At 48.2% G+C, this 18,829-nt stretch overlaps 1 protein-coding gene across 1 annotated transcript; it reads left to right on the top strand.

Moving 5' to 3' along the window:
* Nucleotides 1–3,530: 3,530 nt before the first annotated feature.
* On the top strand, nt 3,531–18,125 carry HPSE (heparanase). Its single transcript, XM_072862850.1, has 12 exons — nt 3,531–3,766; nt 5,525–5,670; nt 7,058–7,183; nt 7,572–7,745; nt 8,217–8,388; nt 9,003–9,050; nt 11,085–11,178; nt 11,802–11,908; nt 12,854–12,968; nt 14,856–14,974; nt 15,130–15,276; nt 16,039–18,125. Exons 1-12 carry the CDS (start codon nt 3,573–3,575, stop codon nt 16,196–16,198), a joined length of 1,602 nt encoding a protein of 533 aa, XP_072718951.1. The 5' UTR covers nt 3,531–3,572; the 3' UTR covers nt 16,199–18,125.
* Nucleotides 18,126–18,829: the final 704 nt, after the last annotated feature.

Genomic DNA, 18,829 nt, shown 5'->3' with positions numbered 1-18,829 from the left:
TGAATGTTATGGGTGGCTGTGCTATGGGAAAGCTTGTGCTAAGGATGGGTTCAGGATGTTTTGGAAGGCAAAAATCTCTCACTTGCTTCAATGGGATGTTTGTATCTTAAAGCCTGTGTTAAAGGGAAAGAAGCAACAATGATTAGCTTACTTGTGTGAAATAATGATAGATGCTTCAAAGATAAGGTAGGTTGTAAAAATATGCTCTATAGGATGTTCCTGCCAATTTCTTCATAACCCACAGTAATTGGATCAGAGCTATGGTGTGTATACGTCTCTTCAGGTTGCAACTAATGCAGAGTAAAGTGTTCTGACAAAAAACCTCGGAGTGTATTTCTTAGTCTTTATGCCTATTCACTCCACTTTCCAACTTGTCCACGTAGATCAATTCTTGTGTTTGTGTGATTCCCTTCCCTTCCTTCCCCCGAGTCCATACTCCGTACTTTCAGGAATCCCTGTACATAACTTACTGAAAACTGTCTTTCTGGAAGGACTGGTAAGAGGGTCAGGCTTAGGTTAATGTTTAGCTGTTAATTTTCATTGTGTGAACGAGACCTATTGTGTTCCTGTGTTCTGGAAAGCCTCTTCCATGTGAGCTAGTCCTGCCTAGGCAGCTCTCGCTTTCTCCTTCCTTTTAAAGCTTAATTTCATCTCTTTCAGCATGGTGGTCCAGCACTGAGTATGGGTTGTAATGAGCCAAATATTATCACTTTAAAGCTTTGTTTTGATTAGAAGGGAGGCTGAGTGATTTCACGGTGCTCTGTTTGGTGTGCTGGAGCTCAGCAGCTGACTCAGTGGAAACAAAGTCTTTTAGCAATATCTCTAAAGCTGTGTGCACTTCAAAGAGAACTGCTAAAAACTAGACTCAAAGTGTCACTTCCATCTCTGAATAAACAGAGCATGTGCCATCTGAGAGTCTCATAACCAGCTGGGTTCAGAAATAAAACCAGCTGGGAGTGCTGAGAGCTGTGTGCTGTGTCAGGACAAGGTTTGTCTGGGGGCTTGGGGGCAGGGACTAAGGATAGCTTACAAAAACACCTTGATAGGCATCTCTGTTTTTACAGTTTCCAGACTTTCTTGGCATCAGCTTAGTCTTAGTTTCATCTTTCTGAGTCTTCTTATATAAAAACATACATTAAGGGCTACTCTGACACCAGTCAGCTCTGTTCATCCGCCCAAACACTTCTATGTCACAAGAAATGTTTGCCTTTTGTACGGACAACTCTGTCCTTCTGCATTCCCTTAATATATGCACAGGTAAAGCACTGAGATACAGACAGCTAGATATATACACACACACCAGTTCTTAGTTCTTGCCAAGGAACAGCAGTGGGGTCGCTGTTAGCAACAGCATGGTGCTGCTGCTGTTGGATGGTTGAAATTCCTCGAAAGTTTTATTTTTAGTTCTTCCTAGTTGTAAAAACCTAGTTGGCACAGCGTGTCTGCTAACGGCACGGCTGGCGCGGGAGGAGCCAAGCTGCCTGATAGGAGCTGCGTGACCAAAGCATTTGAATACCCCAAGGCAGGGGCTAGGCTTTCTGTGGAGTGAGGAAGTGGGATGGGGTGCTGGTATGGAGCTGGCTTGAAACAACGCACAAGTGGGTTTAAGCCTAGTCCCGGTTCTTCTGCTTTCCCCTTGTAGCTCACAGGGCATCACTCAAATTCTGCCCTAATTTCCATGACAGTCCAAATACCTCTCTATTGATCTCCCCTACTTTTAAATATTTAAAAATGGGTATAATACAATGTGAAAAATGCCCAGGGAAAAAGCTACCGATTCCCCATTTAATACCTGTAGCTCTTCTAGGTAATAATGCTGGAAGGCATTATTTTCCAGCTACAAGGTTTTGCAGGCTGCTAAAAGCATAACACGTGCTAGACCTTTCGTACCCACATTTGCACACAGTGATTGAATCCAAACTGTAGCACTGACCATTTGAAATACATACCTTGTGCCTCTGCCATGAGAAATGCAGCACAGTGGCAAGTGACTCAAAGTGCCTCTCTCCAAAGAAGCACACTGAGGAAATTAAGGGAATAGTAGTGAATTCCAACAGAAAAAAATTGTGTGCAGGCTGCATCTCACCTGACGGCTATTAACATTTTCTGTACCTGTAGTAATGACCTTAACCTGGTTTCCAGCAATGATCTGTCATGCACTGAGCTGCATTCTTAAATCCTTGGTTCACTTGTGGGGCTGGGTATTTTGTGTGGCACTCCAGTCATCTGCTGATAGATGAATTATTCCTCTGGCAGATAGTCGCCCCAGCCCTTCCTGCAGGCGTAGGTATATAATTGGTGGTGTACCCCCAAAATAGGAAGTGTTAGACTGACTAAGATACTGAGACAGGAGTGTCACTGATGTTTCCTTTCTGGCAGAGCCATGGATGTGTTTATCAAAAACAGAGTTAATTTGGTCTAGTTCTTCTTGTTGCGAGTTACTTAATAGTACAAAAATGTAAAGCAAGCAGGAAGAGGAAGGGCCAGGGAGGCAAGTGCTTGAGCCACAATGATTAATGCCCTGACTTGGGTGACCGTGGGAAGCGCTGCACCCAAATAAAGTAACAGATAAGGACTGGACAATTTGCAGCGTCTTCCAGCAGGTGACCATTTTGAAAACAAACTTGGTAAGAAACATGGATGTTTCAGGATGAACTGATACAGATGGGAAATGTAATGGTGATGTTAAGTGTAATTGTTTAAAAACTCTGCAAATGTTTCAATAGTGTGCATGTTAAGCAATACCCACCCCATGGCTGCAGCTGGCTATTTCCCAACAGGGCTCCCTGGCAAGGCTAGGTGTTGCCAAAGAAGGAGTTTTGATACAGGCTGGGCTCTGCAGGGAGCATCTGGGGGGCAGACCCAGAGCCTGCTTGAGTCTTTTTTGTAACGGCAATGCCAAGTTGCATGTTGTCTGTAATTAAGAAATACCCTTGTTGCAACAGCGTTGCAGTGTGGGGAAGGTGGATTTCAGCCTGAAGCAGCAGGCTCGCCAAGTGGCACTTGCCACAGGCTCGCTGCATGCTGCTGTGACTCGGTTTCCCGCAGGGGAGGCCCGTAGCTGGGATGCCAGGCTGACATCTCACCCCTGGAGCAGCGGCGGTAGCAGCGTTCAGCGTGTTGCGATTTTCCAGCCCACTGGTTTTGCACGGAGCTGCCCAGGGTCGCATGGGCAAAGCGGAAAGCTGTAGAAGTTGGCTGGTCAGCTGCAGCGTGCTGCGATGCTGTAAAGGTCCGAGCAGGCAAGGAACCAGCTTGAAACCCAGGTTCATTTTGTAATGGTTGAGGCTGTTGGGAGAGCAACCCTGGGCTTCAGGTGTCAGCACTGATTTGAGACACCGCACGGCGGTGAGGCTCGAAGGGCAGGGCTGCACTTCAAGGATGCTCTTGCAGCCCGAAGCCCCTTTCAGCGGGTAAGGAGGGTCTCGGCGCTGGCTGCTCACGACACCCCTGTACTTCCCGGCGGGGAGCGGAGGGCTGCACCCCGCCCCCGGGCCGGGACCGCCCTCCGCGGATGTGGTGCCGCCGCCGCCGGCGCGGCGGGCCGGGAGCGGAGGAGGAGAAGGAGAAGGATGCTGCCGCCGCCGCCGCTGCTGCTGCTGCTGCTGCTGCCGCTGCCGCTGCCGGCCCTGGCGGAGGGTCGGCAGGCGGCGGTGCTGCAGCTGTGGCTGCGGGGCAGCCCCCGCGGGGAGGTGAGCCCGGCTTTCCTCTCCCTCACCCTGGACGCCAGCCTGGCCCGGGACCCGCGCTATGTCGCCTTGCTCAGGTGAGCCGCCTCCCTCCCCTTTTGGGCAAAGGACAAAGGGCCCTGGGGGGCGGGCGGCAGAGGGGTCCTCCGGAGCGGGGGGGAGAGGTCCCCGGCATTTAGCGAGGTCGACAGCCGCGGGGAGGGGAGCCCGGGCATCCCGGCGGGGAGCCGGCAAAGGCGCTGCTGCCCGGCGTGCTCCGGAGGGGCAGGGCAGGGCAGGGGAGTGAGCTGGGGGGTAGCGGGGAGACCCCAGCCCTGGAGCTGGGGCCGGGGTAGGCTGCTGGATCCCCTCTGCTTCGGGATTCACCGATTTCATCCTCCCGGGGCAGGAGGCGGTACCTGCCGTGAGTGCCAGCCGCGCTGTGCCGCTTGTGCTCGGGGAATGAGTGGCAGGGCTGGGTGGGTACAGAACGCGCAGCGCGGGTGGTACTCGCTGGAAGCAGCACAGGGATAAACTTGGGAGAGGGGCTGCTTTGCGAGCAGAAAAAAACGAGAAGGAAACTGCCGAGCAGAGGGGTTACGTGTGGCGGGGCTCGGGGCTGCTCGCTCTGCCGCTCACGAGACAAAAATCAGCTGAGTCCTCGGGCAGCTTTGCAGACATTTGCCGGGGCACTGTCAACATAAAGTCAAATAAACGCTGAGGAAGGTCTGTCACCATCAAAGCTGAATTGAGAGATCCTAAAAATGAAGCCTTTTTTCCCCCTTGGGTAACGCTGAACAACTCTGGACTGCCGAGTGATGGTGTTCCCTGCCTGTTCTTCTGGCTCTGACCTCTCTCTTACCTTATCTTCTAGGCTTTTGCTCTATTTTTTTGTACTCTATTCCTTTTGATGCTACCTTTTTTGGAAGCTATCTTAATTCTTCCCTTTTCCTCTGTCTGATCCCATTTTTCAGCCCAACAGTATTTCTCCAGTCCTGATTTCCCTCCTCCCACCACTTTCATCTTTTCCTACTCACCAAGGTGGGGAGAAAGATGACACCAGCTTTACTGAAAAATGCTCAGGTCTCCAACCTCCAGCCCCAACCACACACCTTGGGGTTCAGTATGGGGCCAGCCCCGCCGCCACGAGGAGCGGGAAGTACTTAGTGGCCCCTAATCTGCTGTGTGTCACCACGGAGCAGATAGCGCTTGTGCGTCCAGTGTCCTTTGATGCCTTGCGGTTTCCCCCAGTGAAGGCTGGGTGTCAGTGCTGCACATCCTGTGCTGGGTGTGCACAAGTCGCATAGGCAGAGCTTATGTTATTTTATAAACCTGCTTTATTAAAGCTAACGCTTGTCCCAGTGTGAACTGTTAATCTCTCTTGGGTACAAAAGCGATCTCTTTGGCTGTCGTTGATGGAAATTGGGACAGATGGTGTAAAGTCAGTTTTACGTCCACCTTCTCACGGGACTGGTATGTTAGTTTTGTATAAACAAAACCAAAAAATCTAGGGGAGAAGGATGCTAGGACAAAAAAATACCCGTTTTGAAGTATCGCCTTACTTTGCCCCCAGGATTTGACTCCCTGTCCGTGACCGAGTTCCCTGGAGCATGTCTCCCCCTTGCTACTTCGCCAGTGCTCTCCTGGCCCACAGCTGGCAGTGTGTCTGTTGCGCAGTGCAGAGGACTAGCACACAGGTCCAGTGAGGGGTCAGGAGTGCCCTGAGGCTACTGGGTAGCCCCAGGTCACCTACTGCAGCATGTCCCTCTGAGCACTTGCCGTGTTTAGCCTCTACATCGAAGCCATAGTCTGCATGAATATAGTATTTCTTCTGTTTCTTGACGTTCCTTCCTCAGCAATTCCAAACTGCGTGCCCTGGCGACAGCCCTGTCCCCAGGCTTCCTGAGGTTCGGCGGCACCGAGACAGATTTTCTCATCTTTGATCCCAACAAGGATTCAACTTCGGAAGAGAAAATCCTCTGGGAACTTCAGGCCCAGCAAGGTAAAACAGTCATCAGCGTGTTAGACTCAAAACCATCCTGCGTTTAGGAGGTGGCTTTGATGCAGGCTGGGGATGCTGCAAGGGCACGGCAGCAGCACTGGGCATCCTCCACAGGGTCAGCATTGCTCTCCTCCATAGAGAGGAGATCCGTGGACCTTCAGCACGGTCCATGGGAGGAGCTGTGCCAGCCTTGGGAAAGTGCAGAAGGGCACAGGGGACCTCGTGTCCACCCCAGCATCTGCTGGGACTCTCCCTTTGCCGCCCCGTGCTCCCCGCAGCAGCCTTGGGAGCTTCCCCACCACCTGGGAGGCAGTCAAGGTCAGCTCAGAAGTTGTGGTTTCATTATGAAAATTAAGTAACGGATGGAAGAAATAATCTGATGAGAACAGAGTGTCCATTTTCTCTATCTTGGCCAAAGCCAGAGCTAGGCTGGGTGCGCAGCCTTGCCCTCCTGTCATTTTGACAGGGCAAGTGCAAACCCACCGGACCATTGCCAACTGCTTGAGCTTGGTCCTGGTGCGCGAGGTTTCCCACTGCATTACAGTCTGTTTCCTCTTTCAACTTAGCAAAAGCACGTAAACCCTTCTACAGGTGTTTCAGATGAAAAAAATTCCCGTCTGTTCCTGTGGTACATAGCACAACAGTGCAATCATACATCACTGCACAACCCGTGATGCTTGGTTTTGAAGTTGAGTGGTACTTTTCCCCCCGTGCCGCTTTGCTTAGCGGCTGCCTCCTCTCTGGGTAACTGTGACTCTGGCTCGTGTCTTCCTCTCTGGTTATGGCTTGTTCCTGGTTTGCATACTGAGAAAAACATGACCTTTGAAGAAAAAGTGTCTTATGACTCCTGCTGGCGTTGCCGTTGGAGCCACGCAGGGCAGTCAGCGCTGTTCCCTGCACAAGACGGGCAGTGCAGGAAGCATTGCCCCATATCTGCCTACAGCAAGGCAGGCCATGAACCCTGCCATACCGCTGCACGCCGGGGTGGCTTATCTGCTCCTCGGGCACCACAGCCTGCGCTTTGTCAGCTCGCTGGAATGAGGGTTTCCGGATGGTGTTCCAGCTAAAATAGTTTATTGGGGTGTGACCGCCACGATACCAGCCTCCAGAAGCACAGCTCAGTCTTCCCCCACCCCTCCATCTCCATCACATTAAATTGGGAAATATACATTATATATATAATATATATTTATGCATCAAGCCAGCCCTCTTCTTCTATGTGGTTAACATTGTGAAAGTAGGGGTGCATTTCACAGAAGTGCACGACTGGCTCTCAGCCTGGCACCAAGCAGTTGTGCTTCCTCCTGAGGGATGCAGCCCTTTGCATGCTGGACCCTGGCCGTGAAGATGAGGACTTAATTGCTATCATCCTTCTTCTGCCCTACAGAGGCTTGTGGCTCGAGGCCTGCGTTTGCTGCTGTTGAGAAGCTACTGCTGGCCCAGTGGCCCAGCCAGGAGAAGCTGATTCTTGCAGAGCATAACCGGAAAAAGCACAAAAACACCACCATTACAGGTAAGACTTTGGTGGATTTTTCTGCTAGGGTTTATAACCAGGGGCCTGCAAATCTCTGCCCCACAGTAAAAGGTCGTAGGCTGTTAGGAGCTGAAACCACTGAAAATGAGTATTTTTCTAAGCAGGTGAAATGTTTCTAAGAAATCTTTTTCTACTGTCTGCCACCTCATATTTAATAGTATTCAGCTGTTGCAGGAGTTGGGAGGATCTGAACACCTTGCAGGATAGTGTGTAGTAAGATCTGGGCTCTTTTGTCCAGCTGGGAGAGCTTGGCACATCTGCAGCACCAGGCTAAATAAATACAGACAGTAAAGATTCTTGCTTGGCTGGAGCTCAACTAGCAGGCCATAACCTTGAGATAAACATCCCCCCTTTCTCCTCTGTGCAGGAAATACACTGGATATTCTCTACAGCTTTGCAAACTGCTCAGGGTTTCACCTGATCTTTGGGCTCAACGCCTTGCTGCGGAAAGATGGCTTGCAGTGGGACAGCTCGAATGCCCAGATGCTGCTGGACTACTGTGCCTCGCGGAGATACAACATCTCCTGGGAGCTTGGGAATGGTAAGTGTGAAGCCTGCTTGTGGGCTAGGCCAGCGGTCATCTGGAAAGGTACCCCTGCAGAGTATGGGCTGGTAATGTTGGATGTTTTGGATGATGGCCCATAAAGGCAAGGTGATGTTTTATTGGGAAACATTAAGGTCTTAATTTGCGAGGAGGGATTTCACAGAAGGCCCAAGGAATGAGTAAATTGAGATGATTTTGCTGCTCCTACCAAAGCTCTGAGATGAGGTGAATGATGCCCTGCGAGGTTCAGGATTTCACCTATGGAGACGGGCTGGGACAGAGTGCTGGAGAGCAGCACTCTGCATCACCTGGGCTTTCGGTTTCATGCTCGTCACCTTCAAATATCTCACCTGTACTGTGCCAGATCATGTGAAGCCATAGGGGGTTGGTACTCCCCACGGGGAACGAGCTGCCCTATTTTGTGCCCTGAAACTAGACGGGGGTGCTGATGCGTGCATGTCTTCCCAGAGCCCAATAGTTTCAGGAAGAAATCTGGAATCTCCATTGACGGCTTCCAGCTGGGGCAAGATTTTATTCACTTACACCAGCTTCTGAGTAACTATACCCTCTACCGGCACGCGAAGCTCTACGGTCCTGACGTCGGGCAGCCCCGAAAGCACACACAGAGACTGCTGAGAAGGTAGGGGTGTGGGGCCCCCAGCAGCACCCCCCAGGGTGGGCAGGTGGTGGCTCATCTGCACCCAGATGCAGGGGGCATGAGGAGGCATCTGTGCAGGGTTTTAAGGATTTTCTGATCCAAATCAATAGTAAGGGTGTACAAATGGATACATCCAGTCTATTTCAGAACTAATTTCCTGCATTTTTCCTTAAATTAGAAACATGGAAATTTTTTTTCCTTGACTGGGGATGACTGAAATCTTACCTGCATGCAAGAGCTCAAGGCTTAAGTACTCAGCCAGTTGAAACTAAGATGCTAGCAGTACTTCAGTGATCCGCACACCTTTCAATTGAGCGCTGGCTCTAGTGCCATGTTAACAAGGGCTTTTCACCCTAGAAATCTCTGTGTGTTACACAAGCATTAATTCATCCTTCCAGCAACCCGCTGAGGCAGCCAGGCTGCCCAAAGCCCATTTAGAAGCCATCTCAAGCGTGGCCCCAAAGCAGTTCACCATCACTACCACCAGCCTGGGGGAGAGGGGAGGGCTGTGCGTGGCAGCTTGCTCGTGGGGGGCTGCGACCTGTCACCAGTACCTGCTAACCCCCTGCTCTCCACTGCATCCCCTCTGGTTGCAGCTTCCTGAAATCGGGAGGGAAGGTGATCGACTCCGTCACGTGGCACCAGTAAGTACTGCTCGGATACCGTCATCACTCTGCTTATCGCCTGTTTTCTTTACAAAATGTCGATTTGAACATCTCAACAGGAAGAAGGGGGTGAAATACCCCTTTCAGCAGTTCCTCACGTGCCTATGCAAACTCCTCTGCTCAGAATAAGAGATGAATTGAGGGAGCGTGTTACAGAAATGCAGAAGGTCTCCAAAGAGGCTACTTGCTGCAGAGACCCAAAAGCAGTGGCAGGCATTTGTAACATAGGCACAGCAGCAGGGAATGCAACGTGTGCAAGACAGTAATTTTGTTTGCTAAATATGTGCACCGAGAAAAACAGAAGTGGGATGTGGAGAAAAAGAAAGCATGCCAACTTTATTTCTCAGAAGAGCATGAGGGATTAGGTCACAGCTCTCCCCTGCACAAGGAGAGTTTCTGCAGCGGTTGAGCCTTTTTGCATATGCCGTGTTTCAACATGTACCAAAAGCTAGTGAGATCTGAGCAGCAGTCCTGGTTGTCTCAAAGCTCCAAGTTGCCAACCCTTGCAAATAAAATGCACTTTCCCATGGGAAGAAGGGGGTGTCGTATAAAAGGAAAAGAAGGTAGCTCAGACTTACTCAGTAGAGATGCCTCTGCTGAACTTCTGCAAGAGCAGAAGGTTTTCAATGTAAGGTTTTAAACAACCCTTGGGTGGCTGGGCTTTGAAACAGAGTCAGTACCCCTGACATTGGTGCTTTCCTTGGCATTAGAAAGGCTGAGTCTGCTTGAATGAAAGCTTCACTCCCTAAAAACAAATTCAGGGAGTCACTGATGACCCTGCTGGCAAATGCACCCACCTCCTTGTAAAAATGCAGCAGAAGCTTTGTTAGCTGATGCGTTGTTACATGCTGCCTTTTTTCTCTATTTATGTCTGTTTGACATAAACGAAAAGCCATGCAGGTCTGGCTGACTCTTACCCATAGAGAAGTGCTAGCAGCTTCTCCTGCTCCCTTACGTTTGTTCTCCAAGTGAGTTCGGGCTGTATGTGGGTAACTCGCCCTCAGATCCCACCTGCGGTGCAAACAGCACCAGCACAGTCCCAGCCCTTTGCTCTTGCACTGTGGCTTAGAGATGCAATTTTAAAGTGCTCAGGTGGGCAGTGGGGTAAGTTGGCCCCCGGGCACCTGCCATGAACTCCACATGTTTGAAAGTGATTTCCATGTGAAGGTGGTTTTCCTTCCAGAGTCGAATGCAGTACCGTGACATGCAGCAGTCAGGTAATAGTGGGAAAAGATGCACATGCTTATATTATATATATGTATACATATATGACTTATCTATGTATTTTGAGCTGCTAGCAAGGCATAAAATGTGTCCTCTTTCCTTCCTGGGCTGTTCTTGCCCTGTGGCTGCCTTTGCTTTAAATGGGCATGCGTTATTTTCTTTACGAATTTAAGATTATTGGGGTTTAACTTCCTCTTGTGGCTGGAAGACTTCAGCTACTTCTGCTACAACTGAGTGATAGCGTGATGAAATGCAAAAACCACAGGGATCCCAATTTCCCATGCTTTGTTCAGACAAACCAGACTTAAAATCTCTTCTGCTCATAGTAGAGGGCAACCTTCATCCCATAGGGATGCCTCCATCCTGTTCCCCTCCAGATGGCCAAAATACTCCAACAGAGGGACAGAAGCTGCAATCTGATATTTTTAATATATAACTTCATACAGTAAAGCAAGTAATCACATAGGAGTGTCAGACTCTTCAGCAAGAGAAGATTTACAGAAGCTGGCTCTTATTCAGTGATGTTTTCCTCATCTACTGGATGAGGAAAAATTTCTGCCTCCATTGAGACAGATATAAATATATCTGATAGTCCCCTAAATACAAACAACATACCTACACATTTGGAAAACAAAAAAAGAAAAAGAACAGAACAGAAAAATAGTGCTGTGGATATTTATCCACAACTGTAGATATTTATGAAGCAACTGAGTGGTTTTGGTGGTGTTTTGTACCAGTGGTGGTATTTTTCCTTAATTTTGGCTGTGGGGTTTTTTTTTCCATTTCCAGTTACTATGTGAATGGACGAAGTGCAATGAGGGAGGATTTCTTGAGCCCTGAAGTGCTGGATACCTTTACCACAGCTGTACGCAAAGTCCTGGAGGTGCCTTGTCCTGTTCAATCATTCCCGTGTTCAGTTTTCAGGGGGTTAGCAGAGAACCCGGAATAAAGTACAATTTCTCACTAGCAATAAACAGGGATCCTCAAAGCTTGGATGCTGCTGTAATTGTAAATTAAAAAAAAAAATTAACAATACTAATAATAAATGAGCTCTAATAGTTTGCCATGCAGCAAGCATGGTGCCAGATACATCACAAACCTACAACATTCTCATTTATCAATGTAGTCATTACTCAGGGATGTAATTTATGGTCAAACCCCTCCCCCCTCGCCCCAATTTCTTTGTATTTTGAGATCCTGAGAACAGCATTACTTGGAGTGTACCACTACTCAGCACGACAAGACTTACAGGACCTGGCTTTTAGTGATGTTTGCCTCGTTCTATATGTGTGGACATGATTTTTTGGAGGGAGGGAAGTAAATCTGCTTCTAGTCTTTTTGACGAAAATTTCTGTGACATTCTGCCTCAGCTGGTGTTATCCCTTAAATGCAAATGTCATATGTAGGCATTTGGCTAAAGCACAAAATTTTGATTGCCCATTATTTCAGTAGCCAAAAAACTTAACTGTTGACTCTTTCTCTTCTTCTCTACACCACACTGGCCAGATTGTTGATGGGACTGTGCCCGACAAGAAGGTTTGGCTAGGAGAGACGAGCTCTGCCTATGGAGGGGGAGCTCCCAGGCTGTCCAACACTTATGTTGCTGGCTTTATGTGAGTACCATGTCACAGGTGTGGGGAAATGACACATTTTACCAGCTGCAGGGGGCTGCGTACATGTCCCGCAGGAGAAACGTCTCCCTCAGGCTTCCCAGGGAGCACAGGCAATGGGTGGGTTGAGGATCGTAACCCTCCCACTGCTCCCTGTGTGCTTCCCCCGTGCCTGAGGTTCAATGTAGGCCCAGGTAATAGCAGATTCCTATGGGAAATGGGGGATGAGAAGCATGAGAATGTTGTATTTCTTCCCTCAAATCTGCAATGCTAACTCTGTCCTTTTGTGAGAACGGAAAGTCATTCATGAGATGGGTGTCCTTTTCCGATGTCATACTTCGACCATCATGAAATAACTAACCAAAGGGAAATTTAGTCATGAAAATAATTTTCTCCAAGGACTTCAGTTGTAGCAGTTTGTTGAAATAAAAGAATTCAGGCTTTTCTTAGCACTTTGATCAGTTTGTAGATTCAGGGAGATAGAATTGCATGGGAATGTGCAGTTCACACTTTGAAAATTAACCAAAAACATGGTTGCAACGTGTTTTTTTTTCCCTCCTATAAGGCATGATGATCTTTTCATCAAGGCCTGGTGGGTCAGCAAGTCAAAGCCTGGTAATGGCAGGCAACCTTGTCATTGGTGTGATTATTTCTCTCAGCCTTCAGGCCCTTGGCCAGTTCAGGAGCATCTGCTGCTGCTCCTGGTCCACCACCTGCAAACAGGGGAGTGGAGCAACTGTTTTCACCAACTTGGACCTCCAGAGGTGGTCTGAAATTATTTTTTAAGGTAATCAATGCAAGACTTGAATTGAAATTAGTTGTGTGATTTTAAGGAAGTCAGCATCATGCCCTAATTCTTGCTTTCCTACTTCCCGAGCTGGTTGGAGAGGGGCAATGGTTGAGGTCAGCAATTTCATCTGCATATTGTTTGCCTCATTTTTTTGGCAGGTGGTTGGACAAACTCGGGCTTGCAGCCAGGCAGGGGATTGACGTGGTGATGAGACAGGTTTTCTTTGGGGCAGGGACCTATCACCTGGTGGATGCCAACTTTGAGCCTTTGCCGGTATGTATGCAACCCCACAAACACCATCTGAATGCTGCATGTATTTCTGCACAGGCAACACTGGATGTGGAGATACAAGTCAGCTATTTTAACAATGCAAGACAGCGACAGATTTTGTGGGATAGTTGCAGTTATCCTTGCACCTAAAGTTAGCTAATTAAATTAATAGCTAATTAATTAGTTAAATTATAGGTTCATGTATTTTATATAGATAGATAGATACAAGATAATTACTGCAACTGCAGGGATGCAGCTAGTCTTCAGCACAGCAGAGACTAATTTTAGGGACATGATGCTCTGATTTGTATGCAGACGCTTCTGGAGTTCACAAGGCTTTTCTAGATGGACTGTTTTCATTTGAGTACTCCTCAGCTGAGTGATGAGTAGCTTTTAAACAGAAGTGATAACGAGGTGTTATAATAAATTATGTCACAAGTGAAAACCAAACCAACATGAAGTCAAGACTCAAGCATTTCTTAGGTCATGAGCATATTCAGCCTTCAGTAGTGGCTGACGGATAATTAAATTAAAACATGCATTTAGTATAGTTGGATTTATTATAAAATAACATTCTGCTGTGATGAAGCATCATTATTTGAACTGTACGTTGTTCTTGCATGTACAGCATGTTTCTTTGTGCTGGTAGCACTTACCAGCATCTTTCTTTTTAGCTTTCCTCTCATTTTTCTGCTTCCAAGTTGTGATTTTTCACAGGCTTATAGAGACCATCTGAGAGGAAACCCAGCATACAGGGGTTTTCTGTCCTGCCTGTTCAGCTGGTCCCTATGCCAGGGGCTGCATTGTCAGGCTTGTTGCTTTGGGCTTTTTATTCCCTCATTTAAAATAGATTTAATTTGGACAGAAAAGATGTGCCTTCTTCCTCACCTACAGGCAGTACAGATGCTAATCAAGCTAATCATGCTTTAGAGGCAGGGAAATCCAAACCCAGGTCCGTCAGTTTTAGTTGGCATGGAAATGAAGAAGCACAGCAGTGCCAGAAGGCCGCACCTCCTTGCAGAGGGGCTGAGCATGGAGGCCAATAGGAAAAGTTACTTCCCCGGGCTCGTCGTGAGTCAAGAGAGAGAGGACAGTTTTCCTTCTAGGAAAACCTCAAAGACAGACAGACAGATGAGCTGGGAGAAGCTCTCTGAAACCCGCCAGCTGGAAACACATCCTCCCCTGGGGCTGCTCTCAAAGAAGCGATGCTGCAAAATGCAGCCTGCCCGCAGCCTCCTAGTCCCAAACACATCTGCACAGACCACACGCTCTCTGGTACGGTCACAGACTTCATAGAGGAAAAGTAGCGGTCAAGATGCAAGAAAAAGCAGACCTGGAAAAAATTAGTCTGCACTGGGCATCACCCTGCTCTCGGGCATCGTCCTGGGGTGTCAGAGGATTTACTCTTGACTGGCGTTCAGAAATTAATCCTGAGACCCGTTCAAAAGCACGATGTTAGTGAAAGGCATGAAAGTTGCCGGGGGCTTCTTCCTGGCGTTGCGCCTGTGGCTTGGGCACAGGCTTTCTTGCAGGAAGAGCAGCTCATCCCCTGCGAGTTCAGCCCTGAGGTGCTCTGTACCCTGCAGAAGGGTGTTTCCAAAATGCAAACAGTCTCTCCCCCACAGAAAGAGCTCCAAGATTTGCATATGGAGGGGAAAATGACTCTAAGGTACCTTGTAAACAGAGCTGCTCTGCAGCTTGGAGGCAGGGTTTTCTCTTTAGCTGTGCTGTTTGTGGGAATTTAAATAGGTATGGTGAAAAACTTGGTAAAGCAAAAAATTATGGGGAAAAAAACCCCTGAAATTACCAGCAAAATGAACGTTACGTTAAGCACCGTGTGGAGAACCTGGCACGTACACAAGTGCTTACATGTGTTTTTGTGCTTCCTAGGACTACTGGCTCTCGCTCCTCTACAAGAAGCTGGTGGGTACCAAGGTGCTGCAGGTCGGCCTGGTGGGAGCCGACGAGAGGAAGCTCCGCGTCTACCTCCACTGCACGAACACCCTCCAGTAAGCCTCCAAGAAAGAGTGAAATACACCAGAAACTGAGCCCACAGCCACCCCCAGGCCAACAAAAGCAATCTGGGACAGCACAGGGACGCACATTATTTCTGTGAAACCTCTTTCTCTCCTGATCCCCACCATCATCTTCTCTTGTCTTGCAGCCCAAAGTACAGAGAAGGGGACGTGACACTGTTTGCCTTAAACCTCTACAACGTTACCCAACATTTGCAGCTGCCCAATTACTTATGGAGCAAGCATGTGGATCAGTACCTCTTACTGCCTCATGGCAAAGAGAATATACTTTCCAGGTGAGCGTGCAATTCTTCCTGTCTCTGTAGAAAGGATTGTGAGTAGAGTTAGATGGCTTCTAAAACCCCAGCTTGTTCAGTTTGCAAGGGGGGTGTGTGGGAGAGGTTACCATTCAGTCATCTGGGGCTTTTTTCAGTAAGGTCTGACTTCCGTTAAATGAAGTCTATCTGACTTCTGTCTGACTTCTCCTAAACTCAGGCTGCTGAAAGCTTGCTAAGGTACAAGGACACTTGTTTGATGTTAATCAGGAAGCTTTTTCCTAGCAGGCTTCAGGGCTCTGGACCAGCAGCTAAAGTCCTTTTTCTTTTGCACAAGCACAAGTATATTGCTTTCCCAAGTCCTGGCTCCTGATTTACAGCAACGTGCTCAGGCTTTGTATGGTTTATTTTGTTGTTACTGCGAATGCATCGGCACAGGAAGGATCTGCTCTGTGGGCATAAAAGGTATCTTAATATTTGCGGGAGAAAAACCAATTAAAATTTGTAATTTTAATTTTTCAAAATTTTTCAAAGCCTGTTCTGCTGTTAACCTCACTAGAAGAGTAAGAAACATGTACTTTTCAAATTCCTTGTGCTATGACTCTAAAGGAGTCCTTGCAGAGGGAGTGCAGCAGATGCTCTGCGTGTGTGCACACATAAACCCTCAAGGGAAGTTTAGTTTGCCTTTGGGCTGAGTTTATGTTTACACTCAGGTCCAGAGCTGTTTGTGCTCGATGGCAAACAGAGCACAGCTGCCCAAACAGTCTCTCTGTCCCTCTCCAGGTCTATTGAGCTGAACGGCCGTGTGCTACAGATGGTGGATGACAAAACGCTGCCAGAGCTTATCGAAAAACCCCTTGGTCCCGGCAGCGTACTCGGCCTTCCAGCCTTCTCTTACGGCTTTTATGTTATCAAAAATGCCAAAGCTATTGCTTGCATTTAAATGGTTAATACACGCGCACAGGATAAATGTAAAGCACTTGGCTAGTAGGGAAGTTTAATACTAGAAATTCACGTTTCTACCATGAGATTTAATTCTGGCAAGGGACGCAAATGTGGCGGCACTGGTACGATCTGTGGGCTGGGGAAGACATGAGGTCCCGCTGGGTAATTTGTATGTGAAAGATGCTCGTTAAGCTCCCGGGAGAATTATCCAGGTAGAGCAAGCCCAGGCAGGGGCTGGTTTTGCTCTTGGTCCAGCCTGGGTTGCTGCACTCGAGCACGGGGTCCTTCTCCACGCCAGGCATGGAGCTGCATCAGCTTCTCATGCTGTGCTTGGGGCTCTGCCAGCCAGGAACTCCAGCCTCACCTCTCCCTCTCGTTTCTGCAAGCACAGCTCTTAAAGCAGTTCCTTCAAAAGCTTGCCTTCAGAAAGGATGAGCAGGGTTTTAATTTTAGCTGTACAGCTGTGATTTTGCCTGCGCCATGTGGGGAAGCCCGAGGAGGGGTTGTGGTTGCTGAGGGCATCTCAGGGTGGAAAGTGGGGACACGCAAAGCAATCCGAGGTCAGGGTGCCTGTAGGGTAAGACGCCTTGCCGAGAAACCAGGTCCTCCATGGGGGGCAGCACCGCACATTTTTCCCAAGCTAGGAGAGTTCAGTCACAAGATGGAGCTGTGGCCACATGCTTTCCAAAGGCGAGTTTTTGACACACGAAATACAGGCTGTTCCTGCAGGGTGGTCTGCCTCTGCCCTCACACACTTCATTCCCGGGAGGAGAGGAGCCCACCAGCGCCCTGGCAAACCCTCTGTGGTCAGGGGGCTGCGTGGCGAGGGCTCATGACTCCTCAACCTTCACCACCCCGCAGGTGGTTCAGCTGGAAAGGACTTCCCTGAACCTATCTGCAGGTGAAGCTCTGCTTTACGCTCCCTAACTCGCTCAGGTCTCTTCTGTTCTTGAGGAAACTGGAGAGTAAAGAGACTGAGAAAACCACCCTCCCCATGACCATCAGAGGGACTCCAGTGGCCTTAGCACATCCTGGAGACAAACCTGCCCGGCCAGGCTGGCACGCCTCCCGCTAGGGAAACAGCCATTTTGGCCAGAAACCTGTGTCAGCAGTGGCTTTTCTCCCTGGCTGTGCCTTCCCCGTGCACACCCTGCTGCAGTTCAGTGTGCTGCTGGCCACTTCGCTCTGGCACGCGGGCTGCCAGTCTGCAGGCTAGCAAAACACCTTGGAGAATACCTGCGGTCTCCCGCACATGTTTATTTGCATCTACTTTTCTTGAAGATATATAACTCATGCCACTGTCAACACCTTATGATATTTTGAGCACAGCAGGGGAAAACAACAACACACCACTGTATTTCCCTTTTTAAGCTTTAAAAGGATGCTGCCAGCTACATGGGGCTTCAAAGCAGGGGCAGGGGGGAAGGGGACATTTTTTAATGAGAAGACTTTAAAAACAGATGTACTTTTAAAGCTGTGATGAAAAATTGCACAATAAAAAGGTTATATTTAAGTTCAGTGTGTCAAAGGAGTGTTTGCATCCACAGCGCAGGTGCATTCTGTGAAGGGTTATGTATCAGGGGGTAATATAGCTCAGAAATGAGAAGAAGGAAGGCTAAGTTTGCTTACATTGTCCATGTTCAATAAAAGAAGTAAAGAGAGCGTAAAATGGAGTGGAAAGTCTTGCATACAGTCAACATAAAGTTAATATATAATAATAATAATAATATAAGTTACAACTAAGACATCAAAGTTATTGTTTGCCTGGTAGTTTCTTTTTAGAACTTTTCTAACAGTTTTGTTTATTCCAATGCTTGTGACTTTTATATTTGAAGATTTTAATTAAAGTGATTTATACCAGCTTTTGGCAATCTTCCTTTTTTTTAAGACTCCTTTTTGGCATACTGATGCCACAAAACTCCCTGCACTTCTTTTAGTCATACATCATCTGCGCTTTGTACGATTCACAACAAGAGTACCCAAGTAAATAAAAATTAAATAAATCATATCCAGGTTGGTGTGTTTCAGGTGTAGTTTACCACCTGTTCAGAAGTCCACCACCCTACTGTCTGACTCAGACACAATACACAGGCTGATGATTGGCATGCAGGAACTACTAGGAGGGGTACAGAGATGCCCAGGTGTGCAAATGACAGCTGCTCTGGCTTCACCTCCCAGCCATGTCTTGTCCTCTGAGCACACAGCCTGGTTCTTCACATGGCAGGGTGGTGAGAGGTAGGATTTACAGCTCATGTAACAGCATTCAACTTAAAAAGCTCTAAACTCACACAGATGACTTCTCTTTACGAAGTTGTACATTAAGCTGATAGCTACTGTTAGCTCTGTACAAACAAAGCAGGAGGGAGAGGAGCATAGGAAACAAGATGCTGGATCCCAGCACACCAAGACAGGTACAGTCAGAACCAGAGGCAAACATCGCCCTTGCAGGACCCGTCTGCAGCAGCAACACCTGCCCCACAGGCACCTTATCTCAAGGTCTTTTTTTCCTCTGTAAATGTTGTAAACCTTGGGGTCTCAACCCTGAATGTCTATATATATATATATACACACACACACTTATCTGAGACCAGGAACAATGATTGTATCTTGCACACGTTCCAATTTACTT

Source organism: Ciconia boyciana, chromosome 5, assembly GCF_034638445.1.
Source record: "Ciconia boyciana chromosome 5, ASM3463844v1, whole genome shotgun sequence".
Lineage (NCBI taxonomy): Eukaryota > Metazoa > Chordata > Aves > Ciconiiformes > Ciconiidae > Ciconia > Ciconia boyciana.
Note: the sequence above shows the minus strand (reverse complement) of the source record. Positions and strands in the feature narration are given on the sequence as shown.

Excerpts from the sequence above, each read along its gene's own strand:
- HPSE (XM_072862850.1), top strand. The coding sequence starts at position 3,573 with ATGCTGCCGCCGCCGCCGCTGCTGCTGCTGCTGCTGCTGCCGCTGCCG. Across the intron at positions 8,389-9,002 it reads ACACAGAGACTGCTGAGAAG|CTTCCTGAAATCGGGAGGGA; the intron begins GTAGGGGTGTGG and ends CTCTGGTTGCAG. Across the intron at positions 9,051-11,084 it reads GACTCCGTCACGTGGCACCA|TTACTATGTGAATGGACGAA; the intron begins GTAAGTACTGCT and ends TTCCATTTCCAG.